The sequence below is a fragment of the Coregonus clupeaformis genome, chromosome 8 (genome assembly GCF_020615455.1).
Source record: "Coregonus clupeaformis isolate EN_2021a chromosome 8, ASM2061545v1, whole genome shotgun sequence".
NCBI classification, from domain to species: Eukaryota; Metazoa; Chordata; class Actinopteri; order Salmoniformes; family Salmonidae; genus Coregonus; species Coregonus clupeaformis.
The window spans coordinates 26,133,105-26,149,690 of NC_059199.1; the positions used below are offsets into that span (position 1 = coordinate 26,133,105).

The 16,586-nt window shown below is 47.3% G+C and overlaps 1 protein-coding gene across 1 annotated transcript in view; it reads right to left on the reverse strand.

Moving 5' to 3' along the window:
* Positions 1 to 16,586, reverse strand: part of LOC121571444 (RNA-binding motif, single-stranded-interacting protein 3-like) — a 284,697-nt gene that overhangs the window by 109,121 nt on the left and 158,990 nt on the right. The window contains exons 5-6 of the mRNA XM_045221880.1: positions 11,457 to 11,614; positions 1,368 to 1,447 (exon numbers count right to left, since the gene is read on the reverse strand). Of these exons, the coding sequence (XP_045077815.1) occupies positions 1,368 to 1,447; positions 11,457 to 11,614 (238 nt within the window). The remainder of the gene's footprint in view (positions 1 to 1,367; positions 1,448 to 11,456; positions 11,615 to 16,586) is intronic.

Below are 16,586 nucleotides of genomic sequence, written 5' to 3' on the forward strand. Positions count from 1 at the left end.
TATGCTAGTGCTGTGGCCTTCACAACACCTCTAGGCTATGCTACGCTGTGGCCTTACAGAACACAACACCACGCTACGCTAGGCTAACGCTACACTATGCTAACGCTACGCTAGTGTTGTGGCCTTCACAGGAGCTCTACTTTCTCAAGGGACCTGCAGCTAGAACATCTGAGTTTGATGTTTAGATGCATGTTGTTGAGGGATTTCTGTTTGGCAGACAGTGACACCATGTCAACGTGGGCAGGGTTTTGATAGAAAAAGACAGTACATTTCAATCTCTATACACGAAGAGGCACAGACTCTACTGTAGCTAACAAGGTAAAAACAACAGTCAGTACTACAGTGACTGGATTAATCAGTCTATCAAGGTCCAAGGGAAATTAGCAACAACAACAATAACAAAATGAGACTTTGCAATCAAACGTCACTGTGCAAGAGGAGACCATCAAATCACAGCAACTTATCCGAACACTTCAGATGATGACAATTTCAATTGATTAAGTTTGATGAAATACAAAGACTGATTTATAGCTGATCTCTGAAAATCTTGTCCGTTGGCACTTTTCCTTAGAATCTATAAACCATAATAGTTTCCCCCCAAGCACCTGGGAGGGGACACTTAAAGGGGAAGGTCAGTGTGATATTATCACTTTAAAGGTTTCCCATTACATCCCAGCCCCATATACGCCCATGCTTTTAATGGATAGTGGGATAGCCTATACAGTGGGCTCAGTGGAATATACGGGCAATTGTAAAAATGTCTCTATGGGGACTGTACTGTAAGGGACTATATTCTAAGGGCAGTCCATGCTGTGTCCCTGTGGATTCTAGTGTGTGAGTATTCACACTGTCAATAAAACCATCGGGGGGCCTGGTGAGGTCTCCACAGAAACCCTCTTGGCCTCAGGTTCCTATTGAAATGAACAGGGGTCTTAGTGCACCACTGCACCTGGCCTGAAAACTGCTGAGGCAGCCCACTCTCGTATTCCCTCTCCTTCACTCTCTCTCTCCCTCCTCTCTCTCCCCCCCCTTTCTCTCTCACTCCCTCTCTGTGTCCCCTTGGCAGGTTGGCTTCAGGAAAGCCAGCTCTTAAGTAGATTTCAGAGCAGCAAAGAGGCCCACAGTGTGAATATTAAGAGCGCTTTGGCTTCCCTAGAAGCTCCTGAAACCAACAGTCAGCGACAGCCAGGCAGGCCCTTTTTGAATAAGAGGATAGTGCTAGTGAGAGAGCTAGTGACAACGCTCACGTCGGGTGTCAGAAGTGCAATTGTACACAATCTATCAAGGAGTGGAAAGTTGAGACGGTGCAATTAATATAACTGAATCAGGACGGAGGGTTTCTCTGTGAAAATGTGTGATTTTCTTACCTGGAATGCCTGGTGGGGTTTTCAGGTATTTCCCATTGAAATGCTGTATTACCACTTCACATTTCTCAGTGGACTCCATCCTGTAGCAAAAGGAAAAGTACATTAACTGGGGGTATTAGAAATGATGAATCCATAAAACCTGCTATAAAACATACAATACATTTCACATCTACATTTACATTTTAGTCATTTAGCAGACGCTCTTATCCAGAGTTACAGTAGTGAGGGCATACACTTTTTCATACTGGTCCCCCGTGGGAATAACGTTGTGTCACACGTCGTAGCCTAGGTATCTGTTCTTTAACCAGGCAGCATACAGTGCATTCGGAACATGAACATGGTCTAAAATCATGTTTTAGGCAAAATCCACAATGCAACTAGTTCAGCATATGACAGGAGACACCGTTTCTGTATAACAATCGTGTATTCAGACTCCTTGACTTTTTCCACATTTTGTTATTACAGCCTTATTCTAAAATTAATAATATTGTTTTTTCCCCCTCATCAATCTACACACAATACCCCATAATGACAAAGCAAAAACAGGTTTTTAGAAATGTTTGGATGCACCTGAGCTCAATTTCGAGACAATTTTAGAATAAGGCTGTAACGTAACAAAATGTGGAAAAAGGGAAGTTGTCGGAATACTTTCCGAATGCACTGTATATTCTACTCAAGTGCCTTAGCAGAATACAACTATTACAAATGATGAAAACCTAAAGCATAACATATACTATATGTAGTACATTTAAGTATGCATGGAACATTTTCTATGTTGATCCAATGTAGATTCGAGGCCCTATGACAACACCTATTGTTTTCCTTGGCACAAGGCTGAGTGCTTACAGCATGTGGCTGAGTCATTTTATGACGAGGCAAATTGAAGATGTACACCCTTGATTTACAGTGATATCCAAATTCTCCTGGACTAACTGAGGAAAGTGAGTGGAGTGAGCACTAATAGAACATGAGAGACTGGAGAGAGTGTTGACTGTCTGTGTGTCATGTAACAGGAAGGGTGAGAGTGGTAGAGTTACTAGGGGAGTGACTCATCTCATTTACAGAGAACAAAGTCACATCATATTAAACCCTAGCCACCCTCCCTTCCTCCGCTTGACTCAGACCACTGATCAACTAAATACAGTGGGGAAAAAAAGTATTTAGTCAGCCACCAATTGTGCAAGTTCTCCCACTTAAAAAGATGAGAGAGGCCTGTAATTTTCATCATAGGTACACGTCAACTATGACAGACAAAATGAGGAAAAAAAATCCAGAAGATTACATTGTAGGATTTTTAATGAATTTATTTGCAAATTATGGTGGAAAATAAGTATTTGGTCAATAACAAAAGTTTCTCAATACTTTGTTATATACCCTTTGTTGGCAATGACACAGGTCAAACGTTTTCTGTAAGTCTTCACAAGGTTTTCACACACTGTTGCTGGTATTTTGGCCCATTCCTCCATGCAGATCTCCTCTAGAGCAGTGATGTTTTGGGGCTGTCGCTGGGCAACACGGACTTTCAACTCCCTCCAAAGATTTTCTATGGGGGTTGAGATCTGGAGACTGGCTAGGCCACTCCAGGACCTTGAAATGCTTCTTACGAAGCCACTCCTTCGTTGCCCGGGCGGTGTGTTTGGGATCATTGTCATGCTGAAAGACCCAGCCACGTTTCATCTTCAATGCCCTTGCTGATGGAAGGAGGTTTTCACTCAAAATCTCACGATACATGGCCCCATTCATTCTTTCCTTTACACGGATCAATCGTCCTGGTCCCTTTGCAGAAAAACAGCCCCAAAGCATGATGTTTCCACCCCCATGCTTCACAGTAGGTATGGTGTTCTTTGGATGCAACTCAGCATTCTTTGTCCTCCAAACACGACGAGTTGAGTTTTTACCAAAAAGTTATATTTTGGTTTCATCTGACCATATGACATTCTCCCAATCCTCTTCTGGATCATCCAAATGCACTCTAGCAAACTTCAGACGGGCCTGGACATGTACGGGCTTAAGCAGGGGGGACACGTCTGGCACTGCAGGATTTGAGTCCCTGGCGGCGTAGTGTGTTACTGATGGTAGGCTTTGTTACTTTGGTCCCAGCTCTCTGCAGGTCATTCACTAGGTCCCCCCGTGTGGTTCTGGGATTTTTGCTCACCGTTCTTGTGATCATTTTGACCCCACGGGGTGAGATCTTGCGTGGAGCCCCAGATCGAGGGAGATTATCAGTGGTCTTGTATGTCTTCCATTTCCTAATAATTGCTCCCACAGTTGATTTCTTCAAACCAAGCTGCTTACCTACCTTGCAGATTCAGTCTTCCCAGCCTGGTGCAGGTCTACAATTTTGTTTCTGGTGTCCTTTGACAGCTCTTTGGTCTTGGCCATAGTGGAGTTTGGAGTGTGACTGTTTGAGGTTGTGGACAGGTGTCTTTTATACTGATAACAAGTTCAAACAGGTGCCATTAATACAGGTAACGAGTGGAGGACAGAGGAGCCTCTTAAAGAAGAAGTTACAGGTCTGTGAGAGCCAGAAATCTTGCTTGTTTGTAGGTGACCAAATACTTATTTTCCACCATAATTTGCAAATAAATTCATAAAAAATCCTACAATGTGATTTTCTGGATTTTCTTTCCTCAATTTCTCTGTCATAGTTGACGTGTACCTATGATGAAAATTACAGGCCTCTCTCATCTTTTTAAGTGGGAGAACTTGCACAATTGGTGGCTGACTAAATACTTTTTTTCCCCACTGTATGTACGTACCAGTAAGGTGTCTATGATCTATAACTCACTCTATATCACTTACTAGCTGTCCCCTCTCTCATCCTCCCTTCTTTACTTTCTATCTTGCTCTCTCTCCCTTTCACCCCCTTTTTCCATACCGATCTACCTCTCTTCTTTACCCTCCATCTTTTTCATATGCCTTATCCATTTCTTTCTGTCATCCATCTCTTTTCTCTCCCCCCCCCTTACCTATTTTTTACTCTCCATCTTTCTCACCGGTCTTTATCCCTGTTACCCTCTCCCCCACTCTCTCTCTCTCTGGCAGTGGGTCCTGTAGTGTAAGTGGATCAGGTCCCTGTGTCACATTGTGGCAGGATGAGTCAACGGAGCCCTTTTCAGAGTGACTGGCCTTGAATGGCCTGCCATGCACACATTCACCTACTGCTGCAGCCAGTGATCCAATGGGGCGCATGCGTCCCAGACACACACACACTAACACAATTACACACACTTTCAGTGCGGCCCCTCCATCCTGCTATTCACAATGCTAGAGAGGCCCCAGATGAGAGGAGAGAATCTGCATAGAGCAGAGGTAACCTCTCTCTTTTACGCAATTCTAAATAAACCCATCGCCCTACCGTAGGCACTGTGTGGATCTGGAAGGACTCTGTACTAACTATATGCAATATGGTAATGAACTTCTGTCACAAGCGAAACTAGGGATTGATTTGTAATTTGGAAAATGTATCCCTCCTGTGAGCAGTTGGATCAGACCCATCCAGGCTGACAACTAGTCTTTACCTACCTACTCTGTTTCTCTCCATCTCATCCTCTTTCTCTACCTCTCTCCATTCTCTTCTCCCTCACTATACACATCTCCCTCCCTCTATTGCAACCGTCTCTCTCTTTTACTATACACATCTCCCTCTCTCTCTCTCTCTCTCTCTCTCTCTCTCTCTCTCTCTCTCTCTCTCTCTCTCTCTCTCTCTCTCTCTCTCTCTCTCTCTCTCTCTGTTCTACCCTTCTTTCCCCCTTCATCTCTCTCAGGTCTGATGAGCCCCTGGCAGCCACCCATCCTCTTCCTGGCTGCTCTGTCTCTGCTCTGTGTGAAGCAGGGAGCCCTGCATGATGGTTAATGACATCAGGTGATCTTGTCCACAGTGATTAGCGGCGACGCCCCCAGTAATGGGCTCTGATAACAGTAATGGAGGAGTGCAGAAACACTTAGCAAGGTTTACTCTCTCAAATGCCCCTCTGTCCCTCAACATCTGTGGACTAGAGGCTGGGGCCTTCTGTCTCAACACCCAATGAGTCTAAAATGGATGGGACTGTATGTGACTATTTAGTGCACTGCTTTTGACTAGAGCCCAGGGAATATATGCACTATATAGGGGATAGGGTACCATTTCGGACGCACCCTTGCCTCTCTCTTTCTCCTGCTGTTTTGCTATCTCTCTGTCTATTTCATTCTCTCTTGCTCACTCCCTCTTTCTTCTCTCCCACTCTATTGTCTTCCTCATTGTCTCTCTCAGAACAGCATCCCTTGGCATCTTTCTTTTTATTGCTCTCTTTTGTCTCTCCCTCTCCACTCCTCTTTCCTTCACCTCTCTCCTTTTCCCTTCTCCCTTCTCCCCATCATATTACTTCCCCACTCAGCCCCATTTGAACAGGTGGCCTATCACAGCCATGCACTGTGCTGTGGTTGTCACGGTTTCGGCCGAGGCTGCCTCTCTTCCTTGCTCGGGCAGGCTTCGGCGTTCGTCGTCTCCGGAATACTAGCTGCCACCGTTGGATGTTTCTATGTTTGTTTGTTCTGGTCTGGTATTTTACACCTGTTATCGTTTAGTGTCATTAGTGTCCTATAAGTTCTCGTTGTGTTTGTCAGGTGTTGTGTGTGATTGTTTTCCTGTCTGTTGATGTTCTACTGTTTGGGACAGACGCTAGTTTACCGTCGCACTGTTGTTCGTGCGTAGTCGGGTTTTGTATTTTACGCACTGTTGCGTATTGTTTACCTCCGGGTTAGTTTACCCGTGTATTTTTGTGCTTTGCCAGTAAAGTCAAGTTTGACTGAGCTCCTGTGTCCTGCACTTGATTCCACCACACCGTCGCATCAGAACCCTTGACAGAATCACACACAGATTCGAATGGAATCAGCAGGAGCCGCAGCAGCACAGGAGACGTTGGAAGACAGGGTCCGGGAGCAGAATGACCAGATCCTGCGGATGGGGTCCGCCCTGCAGGAGGTGATCACCACCCTCCAACGCTGGGAGACCCGAGGGACACCCCCAACGCCATCTTCCCTGCCCTCACCATCGGCAAGTCAGCCCATTCCCGCTCCGGAACCCAGAGGAGTTCGACTCTCGCTCCCGAGGGCCTACGATGGGACCGCTGCCGGGTGTCAGGGCTTCCTTCTCCAGGTGGAGCTTTACCTGGCCACCGTGCACCCGGCGCCCTCGGGACTCGAGAGCGTGTCCGCCCTGATCTCCTGCCTTTCCGGCAAGGCGTTAGAATGGGCCAACGCCGAGTGGAGGAGAATAGACGCTACCACCATCACGTATGCTGAGTTCTCCCGCCGCTTCAGGGCGGTGTTTGACCATCCCCGGAGGGGAAGCGGCGGGGAGCGTCTGTTCTGCCTCCGGCAGGGGAAGAGGAGTGCCCAGGAGTTCGCTTTGGAATTCCGTACTCTAGCGGCGGATGCAGGGTGGAATGAGCGGGCCCTCATCGATCACTACCGCTGTAGTCTACGTGAGGACGTCCGTAGGGAGCTGGCCTGTCGGGACACCAGCCTCTCGTTCGACCAGTTAGTCGACATGTCCATCAGGCTGGATACCCTGCTAGCTACCCGCGGACGTCCCGAGGGGGGTCCGTCCATTTCACCCTCCAGCGCCTCTGAGCCGTGCCCCATGGAGCTCGGGGGCGCTGGCGCTAGAGAGAGGAGGGGTCGGAGTACGAGGGGGTCCATCTCCTGCACCAACTGTGGTCGGGGAGGACACACCGCGGCTAGGTGCTGGGGATGGCCTCCTAGGGGAGAGGACGACAGGCCCCGCACTGGGGAGTCCTTCCAGGTGAGTAGGCGCCCCACTCACCCAGAGCTCTCTGTTGCACACTTCTGTATACCTGTGCGTTTTCCACAGGTAGCACCTCATTCCCAGCATAAGGCGCTGGTAGATTCAGGCGCGGCTGGGAATTTTGTTGATAAGAAATTTTGTTCAGCCTTAGGGATTCCCCTTCTCCCTGTTGACGTCCCCTTCCCCGTTCATGCCCTAGATAGCCGTCCGTTGGGTGCGGGCTTGATCAGGGAGGTCACGGCGCCACTTAGGATGTGTGCGCAGGGGGGTCATCAGGAGATGATCCAGCTATTTCTGATCGACTCGCCTGCGTATCCGGTGGTGCTGGGCATGCCCTGGTTGAGTACCCATAACCCGTCTATTTCGTGGCAGGAGAGGGCTCTGATGGAGTGGTCTGCCCAGTGTGTGGGTCGATGTTTAGGCGTTTCCGTAGGGGCTACCTCGGTGGAGAGTCCAAACCAGGTGACCGCATTGCACGTTCCCACTGAGTATGGGGATTTGGCTATTGTGTTCAGTAAGTCGAGGGCGACGCAGTTGCCTCCCCATAGGCAGGGAGATTGTGCGATAGACCTCCAGGCAGGAGCTGCGCTCCCACGGAGCCATGTGTATCCTCTGTCTCAGGAGGAGAAGAGAGCTATGGAGACTTACATAGACAAATATCTGAGACAAGGATACATACGGCCCTCCACTTCCCCTGCGTCCTCGAGTTTCTTTTTTGTGAAGAAAAAGGATGGTGGGTTACGCCCGTGCATTGATTACCGTGGTCTCAATCAGATCACTGTGAAGTACAGTTATCCACTCCCGCTGATTGCGACCATGACGGAGTCATTGCACGGGGCGCGTTTCTTCACTAAATTAGATCTCAGGCGCGCATACAACTTGGTGCGCATTAGGGGGGGCGATGAATGGAAGACAGCCTTTAGTACCACCTCGGGCCATTACGAGTATCTTGTCATGCCATACGGGTTGATGAACGCTCCTTCAGTTTTCCAATAATTCGTGGATGAGATCTTCAGGGACATGCAGGGGCAGGGGGTGGTCGTGTACATAGATGACATTCTCGTGTACTCGTCTACCCGAGTCGAGCATGTGGCCCTGGTGCGCCGAGTGTTGCGGAGGCTGTTGGAGCACGACCTGTATGTCAAGGCAGAGAAGTGTCTGTTTTTCCAGGAGTCGGTCTCCTTTTTGGGTTATCAGTTGTCTGCGTCAGGGGTGAAGATGGAGGTAGACCGGGTGTCAGCCGTGCGTAATTGGCAAACGCCAACCACTGTGAAGGAGGTGCAGCAGTTTTTGGGGTTTGCGAATTACTACTGGAGGTTTATCCGGGGTTTTGGACAGGTGGCAGCTCCCATAACGTCTCTTTTGAAGGGGGGTCCGGTGCGTCTGCAGTGGTCAGCCGAGGCGGACAGGGCGTTTGGGAGGCTGAAGGACCTGTTTACCTCGGCTCCGGTGCTGGCGCATCCGGATCCCTCTTTACCATTTCAGGTAGAGGTGGACGCGTCAGAGGCCGGTATAGGGGCCGTGCTTTCGCAACGGTCCGGCACGCCACCTAAACTCCGCCCCTGTGCTTTTTATTCCAAAAAGCTCAGTCCGGCGGAGCGAAATTATGACGTAGGGGACAGGGAGCTGTTAGCCGTGGTACAGGCCCTAAAGGTGTGGAGGCACTGGCTTGAGGGGGCTCAACACCCTTTCCTCATTTTGACGGACCACCGTAACCTGGAGTACATCCGGGCAGCGAGGAGACTGAACCCTCGCCAGGCGCGGTGGAATATGTTTTTGACCCGGTTCACATTTAAAATCACGTACATCCCTGGGTCACAGAACGGTAAGGCAGACGCACTGTCTCGGCGGTATGACACGGAGGAGAGGTCCGTGGAGCCCACTCCCATACTGCCGGAGTCTTGTCTGGTGGCACCGGTAGTGTGGGAGGTCGATGCTGAACTCGAGCGGGCGTTACGCACCGACCCTAGTCCACCTCAATGCCCGGAGGGTCGGAGGTACGTTCCGCTCGAGGTTCGGGATCGATTGATCTATTGGGCTCACACGTCACCCTCCTCTGGACACCCTGGTATCGGCCGGACAGTGCACTGCCTTAGTACTAAGTACTGGTGGCCCACGTTGGCGAGGGATGTGAGGGTTTATGTTTCCTCCTGCTCGGTGTGCGCCCAGTGTAAGGCGCCTAGACATCTGCCTAGGGGTAAGTTACTACCCCTGCCCGTTCCACAACGACCATGGTCTCACCTCTCGGTGGATTTCATCACTGACCTTCCTCCTTCACAGGGGAATACCACTATACTGGTCGTTGTGGACCGGTTTTCTAAGGCCTGTCGTTTGCTCCCTATGCTGGGCCTTCCTACTGCCCTGCAGACCGCCGAGCGCTATTCACCCATGTGTTCCGGCACTACGGGGTACCCGAGGATATTGTGTCTGATCGAGGTCCCCAATTTACCTCCAGAGTCTGGAGAGCTTTTATGGAGCTGTTGGGGGTCTCGGTGAGCCTCACCTCGGGTTACCACCCGGAGAGTAATGGGCAGGTGGAACGTGTGAACCAGGATGTGGGTAGGTTTCTTAGAACATACTGCCAGGACCGGCCGGAGGAGTGGGCAAGGTACGTTCCCTGGGCCGAAATGGCCCAGAATTCCCTACGCCATTCCTCCACTAACCTAACCCCTTTCCAATGTGTGTTAGGTTACCAGCCGGTTCTGGCACCTTGGCAGCAGAGCCAGATCGAGGCTCCTGCGGTGGATGAGTGGGTGCGGCGCTCGGAGGAGACATGGAACGCTGCACACGTCCACCTGCAGCGGGCCCTCCGTCGTCAAAAGGCGAGCGCCGATCTCCACCGCAGTGAGGGACCGGTGTACGCACCTGGTGATCGAGTCTGGCTCTCTACCAGAAACCTGCCCCTCCGCCTGCCCTGTCGGAAACTGGGTCGGCGGTTTGTAGGGCCATTTAAAGTCCTGAGAAGATTGAACGAGGTGTGTTACAGATTACAACTACCTGTTGAGTATAAAAGTATTAACCCCTCGTTCCATGTGTCTCTTCTCAGGCCGGTGGTAGCTGGCCCACTCCAAGAAAATGAGATCAGGGAGACTCCTCCGCCCCCATTGGACATCGAGGGGGCACCGGCGTACTCCGTGCGGTCCATCTTGGATTCGAGACGTCGGATGGGGGGTCTCCAATATCTAGTGGAGTGGGAGGGGTACGGCCCGGAGGAGCGGTGCTAGGTGCCGAGGAGAGACATTTTGGACCCGTCTCTCCTGACGGAATTCCATCGTGGTCACCCGACGCACCCTGCTCCGCGTCCTCCTGGTCGTCCCCGAGGCCGGAGTCGGCGCACGTCTGGAGCCGCGCGTCAAGGGGGGGGTACTGTCACGGTTTCGGCCGAGGCTGCCTCTCTTCCTTGCTCGGGCAGGCTTCGGCGTTCGTCGTCTCCGGAATACTAGCTGCCACCGTTGGATGTTTCTATGTTCGTTTGTTCTGGTCTGGTATTTTACACCTGTTATCGTTTAGTGTCATTAGTGTCCTATAAGTTCTCGTTGTGTTTGTCAGGTGTTGTGTGTGATTGTTTTCCTGTCTGTTGATGTTCTACTGTTTGGGACAGACGCTAGTTTACCGTCGCACTGTTGTTCGTGCGTAGTCGGGTTTTGTATTTTACGCACTGTTGCGTATTGTTTACCTCCGGGTTAGTTTACCCGTGTATTTTTGTGCTTTGCCAGTAAAGTCAAGTTTGACTGAGCTCCTGTGTCCTGCACTTGATTCCACCACACCGTCGCATCAGAACCCTTGACAGTGGTGTTGCTGTGTGTGTGTGTGTGTGTGTGTGTGTGTGTGTGTGTGTGTGTGTATGTTCATGCATGCGAATGTCCATGTTAGTCTGTAGGAGTCTGCCTACCTGTCCTTCTGTAACCTGCTATAATAGAGTGGGGAATAGGAGTGGACTGCTGCACGGGCTGAATAAAATAAATCCCTGCAAGATGGTGTTGTTGTTCTCATCAACACCATCCTCTGGGTAAACAAGCCGAAAGTGTTGTGTTGTGGGGAGAGAAATGAGAGCAGTGTGGAGGATGAGGAGGACGTACATGACTTTGAAGGGATAAGAGGGTAAACTCTCAAGTTTTACAGGAGGAAAATATAGCCTCAAACAGCTGGGTGATATGCAGACAGAAGTATGTACAACGTGTGTGTGTATGTGTGTGTCTTTTTCTCTCTCACACACGCATGCAAACCCGCAGGCTGGCAGGCACTACCCTTCTGGCTTCATAACACTTGTCAATGGAGTTTGTGTGTTCCAGCAGGTATACCTGGCGAATCCGACCCCTCTGCTGACCCCGTTGGCGTCCCTCAGTATCCGCGTGGAGATGACGTGACCAAAGGGCTTCAGCATGTTCTCCAGCTCCTGCTCATCCATGGTTACAGGCAGGTTGGAGATGTACAGGTTAGTAGGGTCCTGCTCCTGTTGCTGTGGAGGGAGAGAGAGATTCAGAAAGCTATATTGTCTCAACATTTGGTAATTTGGTGTAAGAACGATACACAAGAACAGATACATAGTGAGAGCGCGAGAGAGAGAGAATGTGTGTTAGAAATTATGTATCAGTTATGCTTTAAATATGTATAACCAGTGTCTTGCGAGCTGTCACGAAACACAACTTTCATCACAGGCAATTCTGTGTGAACTCAGATACAGCTTGGCCTCTGCGATGATGACAATCACATTCCTACATACAGTTAGAGCACGCTTTTTAACTATGCTTGTCTATGTACGCAGTGTGTGTGTGCGATGGAATTTGTGTATGTGGGTAATACTGTGTGTGCCAGCATGTGTACGAGTAACCTATGCATACCAGCGTGTGTGTATGCCAGGGAATGTAGGATAGGATGAACTTTAATGTCCCAGAGGGGAAAATTTATTTAGACACTATACCTTACACATTCAACATAATACATACAGTGCCTTCAGAAAGTATTCACACCCCTTTACGTTTTCTAGATTTTGTTGTGTTACAGCCTGAATTTAAAATTTATTAAATCGAGATTTTGGGTCACTGATCTACACACAATACCCCATAATGTCAAAGTGGAAATTTGTTTGTAGAACATTAAAGAAATTAATGAAAAATGTAAAGCTGAAATGTCTTGAGTCAATAAAGTATTCAACCCCTTTGTTATGGCAAGCCTAAATAAGCTCAGGAGTAAAAATGTGCTTAACAAATCGCATAATAAGTTGCATGGACTCATTAAGTGTTCAATAATAGTGGTTAACATGATTTTTGAATGACTACCCCATCTCTTTACCCCACACATACAATTATCTCTAAGGTCCCTCAATCGAGTAGTGAATTTCAAGCACATATTCAACCACAAAGACCACAGAGGTTTTTCAATTCCTCGCAAAGAATGGCACCGATTGGCAGATGTGTAAAAATGTAAAAAGCAGACGCTGAATATCCGTTTGAGCATGGTGAAGTTATTAATTACACTTTAGCTGGTGTGTCAAAACACCCAGTTACTACAAAGATACAGGTGTCCTTCCTAACTCAGTTGCCGGAGAGGAAAGAAACTGCTTAGGGATTTCACCATGAGGCCAATAGTAATTTTAAAACAGTTACAATACTAACCTAAATGACAGAGTGAAAAGAAGGAAGCCTGTACAGAATCAAAATATTCCAAAACATGCATCCTGTTCGCAACAAGGCACGTTAGTAATACTGCAAAAACTGTGGCAAAGAAATTAACTTTTTGTCCTGAAAACAAAGTGTTATGTTTGGGGCAAATCCAACACAACACATCACTGAGTACCACTCTTCATATTTTCAAGCATGGTGGTGGCTGCATCATGTTATGGGTATGCTTGTCATCGCCATGGACTAGGGAGATTTTTAGGATAAAAACAAACGGAATACAGCTATAAGCACAGGCAAAATCCTAGAGGAAAACCTGGTTCAGTCTGCTTTCCAACAGACACTGGGAGACGAATTCACCTTTCAGCAGGACAATAACCTAAAACACAAGGCCAAATCAACACGGGAGTTGCTTACCAAGATGACATTAAATGTTCCTGAGTGGCCTTGTTACAGTTTTGACTTAACCTTTTACTGCAGTAGACTAAATCAGGGTCACACAGAGTGATTCTTGATAGTCTTAAACAAATCTACTTTCAAACAAAAGTATACACCTCACACACATGGTTATGGGCTTAAAAAAGGAAGACACCTGTACCATGTCAGATATAGAGTTGAAATGTATTCAATTTTGAGTTTGTATCCCAATATTCAACTTGATATACATCACAGAAGACTGAAATATAACAAAACTGTTTGACATAGAAACACCAGATTTTCGTTGTAAAAAAATAAATACGTCTTAATTTCATAATTAATAATGAATATTTTAATAACATTCCACCCATGAGGCCAAAGAGGACGCGTTTGGTCATTGACTGCAGGAAAGGGATACATCGGCTTGTAAATCTATGGCAACACTTGAAAATTGCTGTCTAGCAATCATCAACAATCAACTTGACAGAGCTTAAAGGATTTTAAAAACAGTAATGGGCAAATATTGGACAATCCAGGTGTGTAAAGCTCTTAGATACTTATCCAAAAAGACTCACAGCTGTAATCCCTGCCAAAGTTGCTTCTACAAAGTATTGACTCAGGGGTGTGAATACTTACAGTATGTAAATGAGATATTTCACTTTGTCATTATCAGGTATTGTTGGTAATCCATTTAGAATTCAGGCTGTAACACAACAAAATGTGGAATAAGTCAAGGAGTATGAATAGTTTGTGCATGTACACATATATAGGTGTGTGTGTATGTATGCCAACTTGTGTGTGTGGTATTTCTATGTCAGCGTTTGTGTTTACCGGTGTGTTTCTGAATATCAGTGAGTGTGTATGTGTTCACTAACTTGTGTGTGTATGTTTACACTAATGTGTGGTCTGTAGCGCCCGAGGGTTCTAGCTAGTGGGGGCAAAGCTGGCGGGGAGAGCCAGGGAGAGAGGGTGGCAGCAGGCCAGCAGCGTCTCTCCAATATGGCCAGTCTGGACAACCACCAGCACATCTCATCACACCCTTTAGCCCACCGTAACCAGGGCCAAGCAGCCATGGCAAGGCTTACATTTTAACAGCAGCGTCTTCTATTCTCCTGAATGGGAGCAAGCTGTGCTGTGGTATAGCTAGCAGGCTAACTAGCAGCCCTGAGGGCTAACACCTAGACATGATACTTCACTTTAGCCACAGAGAATAATGACCAGCCAAGGAATTAACTTTACCAGCAGCCTCTTTTCATTACCCTAATAGGAGCAAGCTGTGTTGTGCTGCTAGCAGGCTAACACAGGCTAGTAGCCCTGAGGGCTAACACCTATACATTTACATTTTAGTCATTTAGCAGACGCTCTTATCCAGATTGACCTACAGGAGCAAGTAGGGTTAATTGTCTTGCTCATGGGCACATCGGCAGAGTTTTCACCTAGTTTGCTTGGGGGATTCGAACCAGCGACCTTTCGGTTAATGGCCCAACGCTCTTAACCGTTAGGCTACCTGCCGCCCAATACATGGTACTTCACTTTGCCACAGAGAGGAATGACAAAACCCGACCCAGACATCAACAGACATGACCGCTTCAAAATGGCCTTGTAGAGGGAACAAACTGTGACTGATGAGGTTTGTAAAAATGTCCTGTGTAGATGTTTAGCCACTCCTCAGTACTTCTTCCCTGTCCCTTTTTAGCTTCTTCCCTCTCTCTTTATCTTTTCCCTCTCTCTTTTTGCTTCCTCCCTCTTTTTTGTTATCAATAGAAAGCAGAGGAAGTATCTCGGCTGTCTTGTTCCATCCGACCGTCGATCCTTTCTCTGATTAATTAAGTGTCTTATCGAACAGGACATGGAGGATCTGATTAAAGCCCATCATGGACAAAACCCATACTGGAAAAACAGGAAAACATTGGTCTTCTTCTAACCAGGAACTCAATTTGCAGACTTCAGCACAAATAACAAGGTCTTGTTATTTTGGTGGTTTAACACCATCCTGTCCATGCTAAAGTATGTTTTACATTGTTTCCAGTGTATTCATGAGTTATTGGGGGGTGCAACTTAATGTAGGTAGTACAAAAAGGGCTTCCAACTCTTAATTAAAAGAGACTTCTATACCATTCTATTCAATTACAGCCCATTGATTTCCAGAGGGCCAGTATTCAGAATGATATCAGATATGCTAATATTAAGGCAGTTGCTGATTCACATAGTTAGACATGCACATGCTCAGCTGTCGGGCCGTAAATGAAACAGTAATTGAGGCGAGTGTGTGTGTGTGTATATGTTTGTCTAAGTGCATGTCATAGTGTGTGTGTGTACCAGTGTATGTGTGCATGTGCAAGGGTATGAGTGTGAGCGGGTGTGTGTGTGTTTGCATGTCTAAGTGTGTGAGTGTGTGTGAGAGTCGTTGCATGCCGGGGCCTAGGCGAAGCATCCCCTTGCCATTGAGCTGTGCTATAGAAGGTTAATGGAACGCCTGCAGGCTGTGAGGGCTCTTTCATGGGGATGACGGATGGCACGCCGCGCCCGAGCCGACAGCCTCTCTCATATTAAGGGTCTGCTCTGTTTACCTCAGTGTAATTTCAATGAATATTACCTCATTATAGAGGAGGAAGAGAGAACAAGAAAGAGGGAGGGGAGAGAGAGAGAGAGAGAGAGGATGAGCTCTGACATGACATGGAGAGAGATATGACACATAAAATAAAGCCCTTGTTGCCTTTGCAGAGTACTTAAAGATAAGGCCATTAACAGTGCTCACGATCTGCCTCCAGGCAATCCAGGTTATATTAATTGAAATGATAAAAGTGAGAAGAGACAGACAGACAGACAGATGTGTGTCTTGACTAGGGGCACTGTATTTGACACTACACCGGTCCTCTGATTCGTCCTCAGAGCGGCGGCAATTAAAGACAAAGACTATAGTGTTTTGAAGCAAATTTTTGAGATTTTTTTTTCTATTGATAATGTTAAATTAACAGCCATACAGAAAGACTCATGTGAAGGTGAAATTACAGAGGAGGAACTTCTGGATGCAATTAAAGACTTTAAGTCCGGGAAAACTCCAGGGTTGGATGGCATACCTGTCGAGGTATACCAAACCTTTTTTGATATACTCAGAGGACCGTTATTAGCATGTTTTAACCACTCCTATGTAAATGGTAGATTATCAGACACTCAAGAAGAAGGCCTGATTTCATTATTACTGAAACAGGATACAAGTGGAAAATATAAAGATCCAGTCCATTTAAAAAATTGGCGGCCCCTTACACTTCAGTGTTGTGATGCAAAAATTCTAGCAAAATGTATAGCGCATAGAATTAAAAAGGTATTGTCGGACATTATTCATTCTAATCAGACAGGTTTTTTTACATGGGCGATACATTGGAGATAATATAA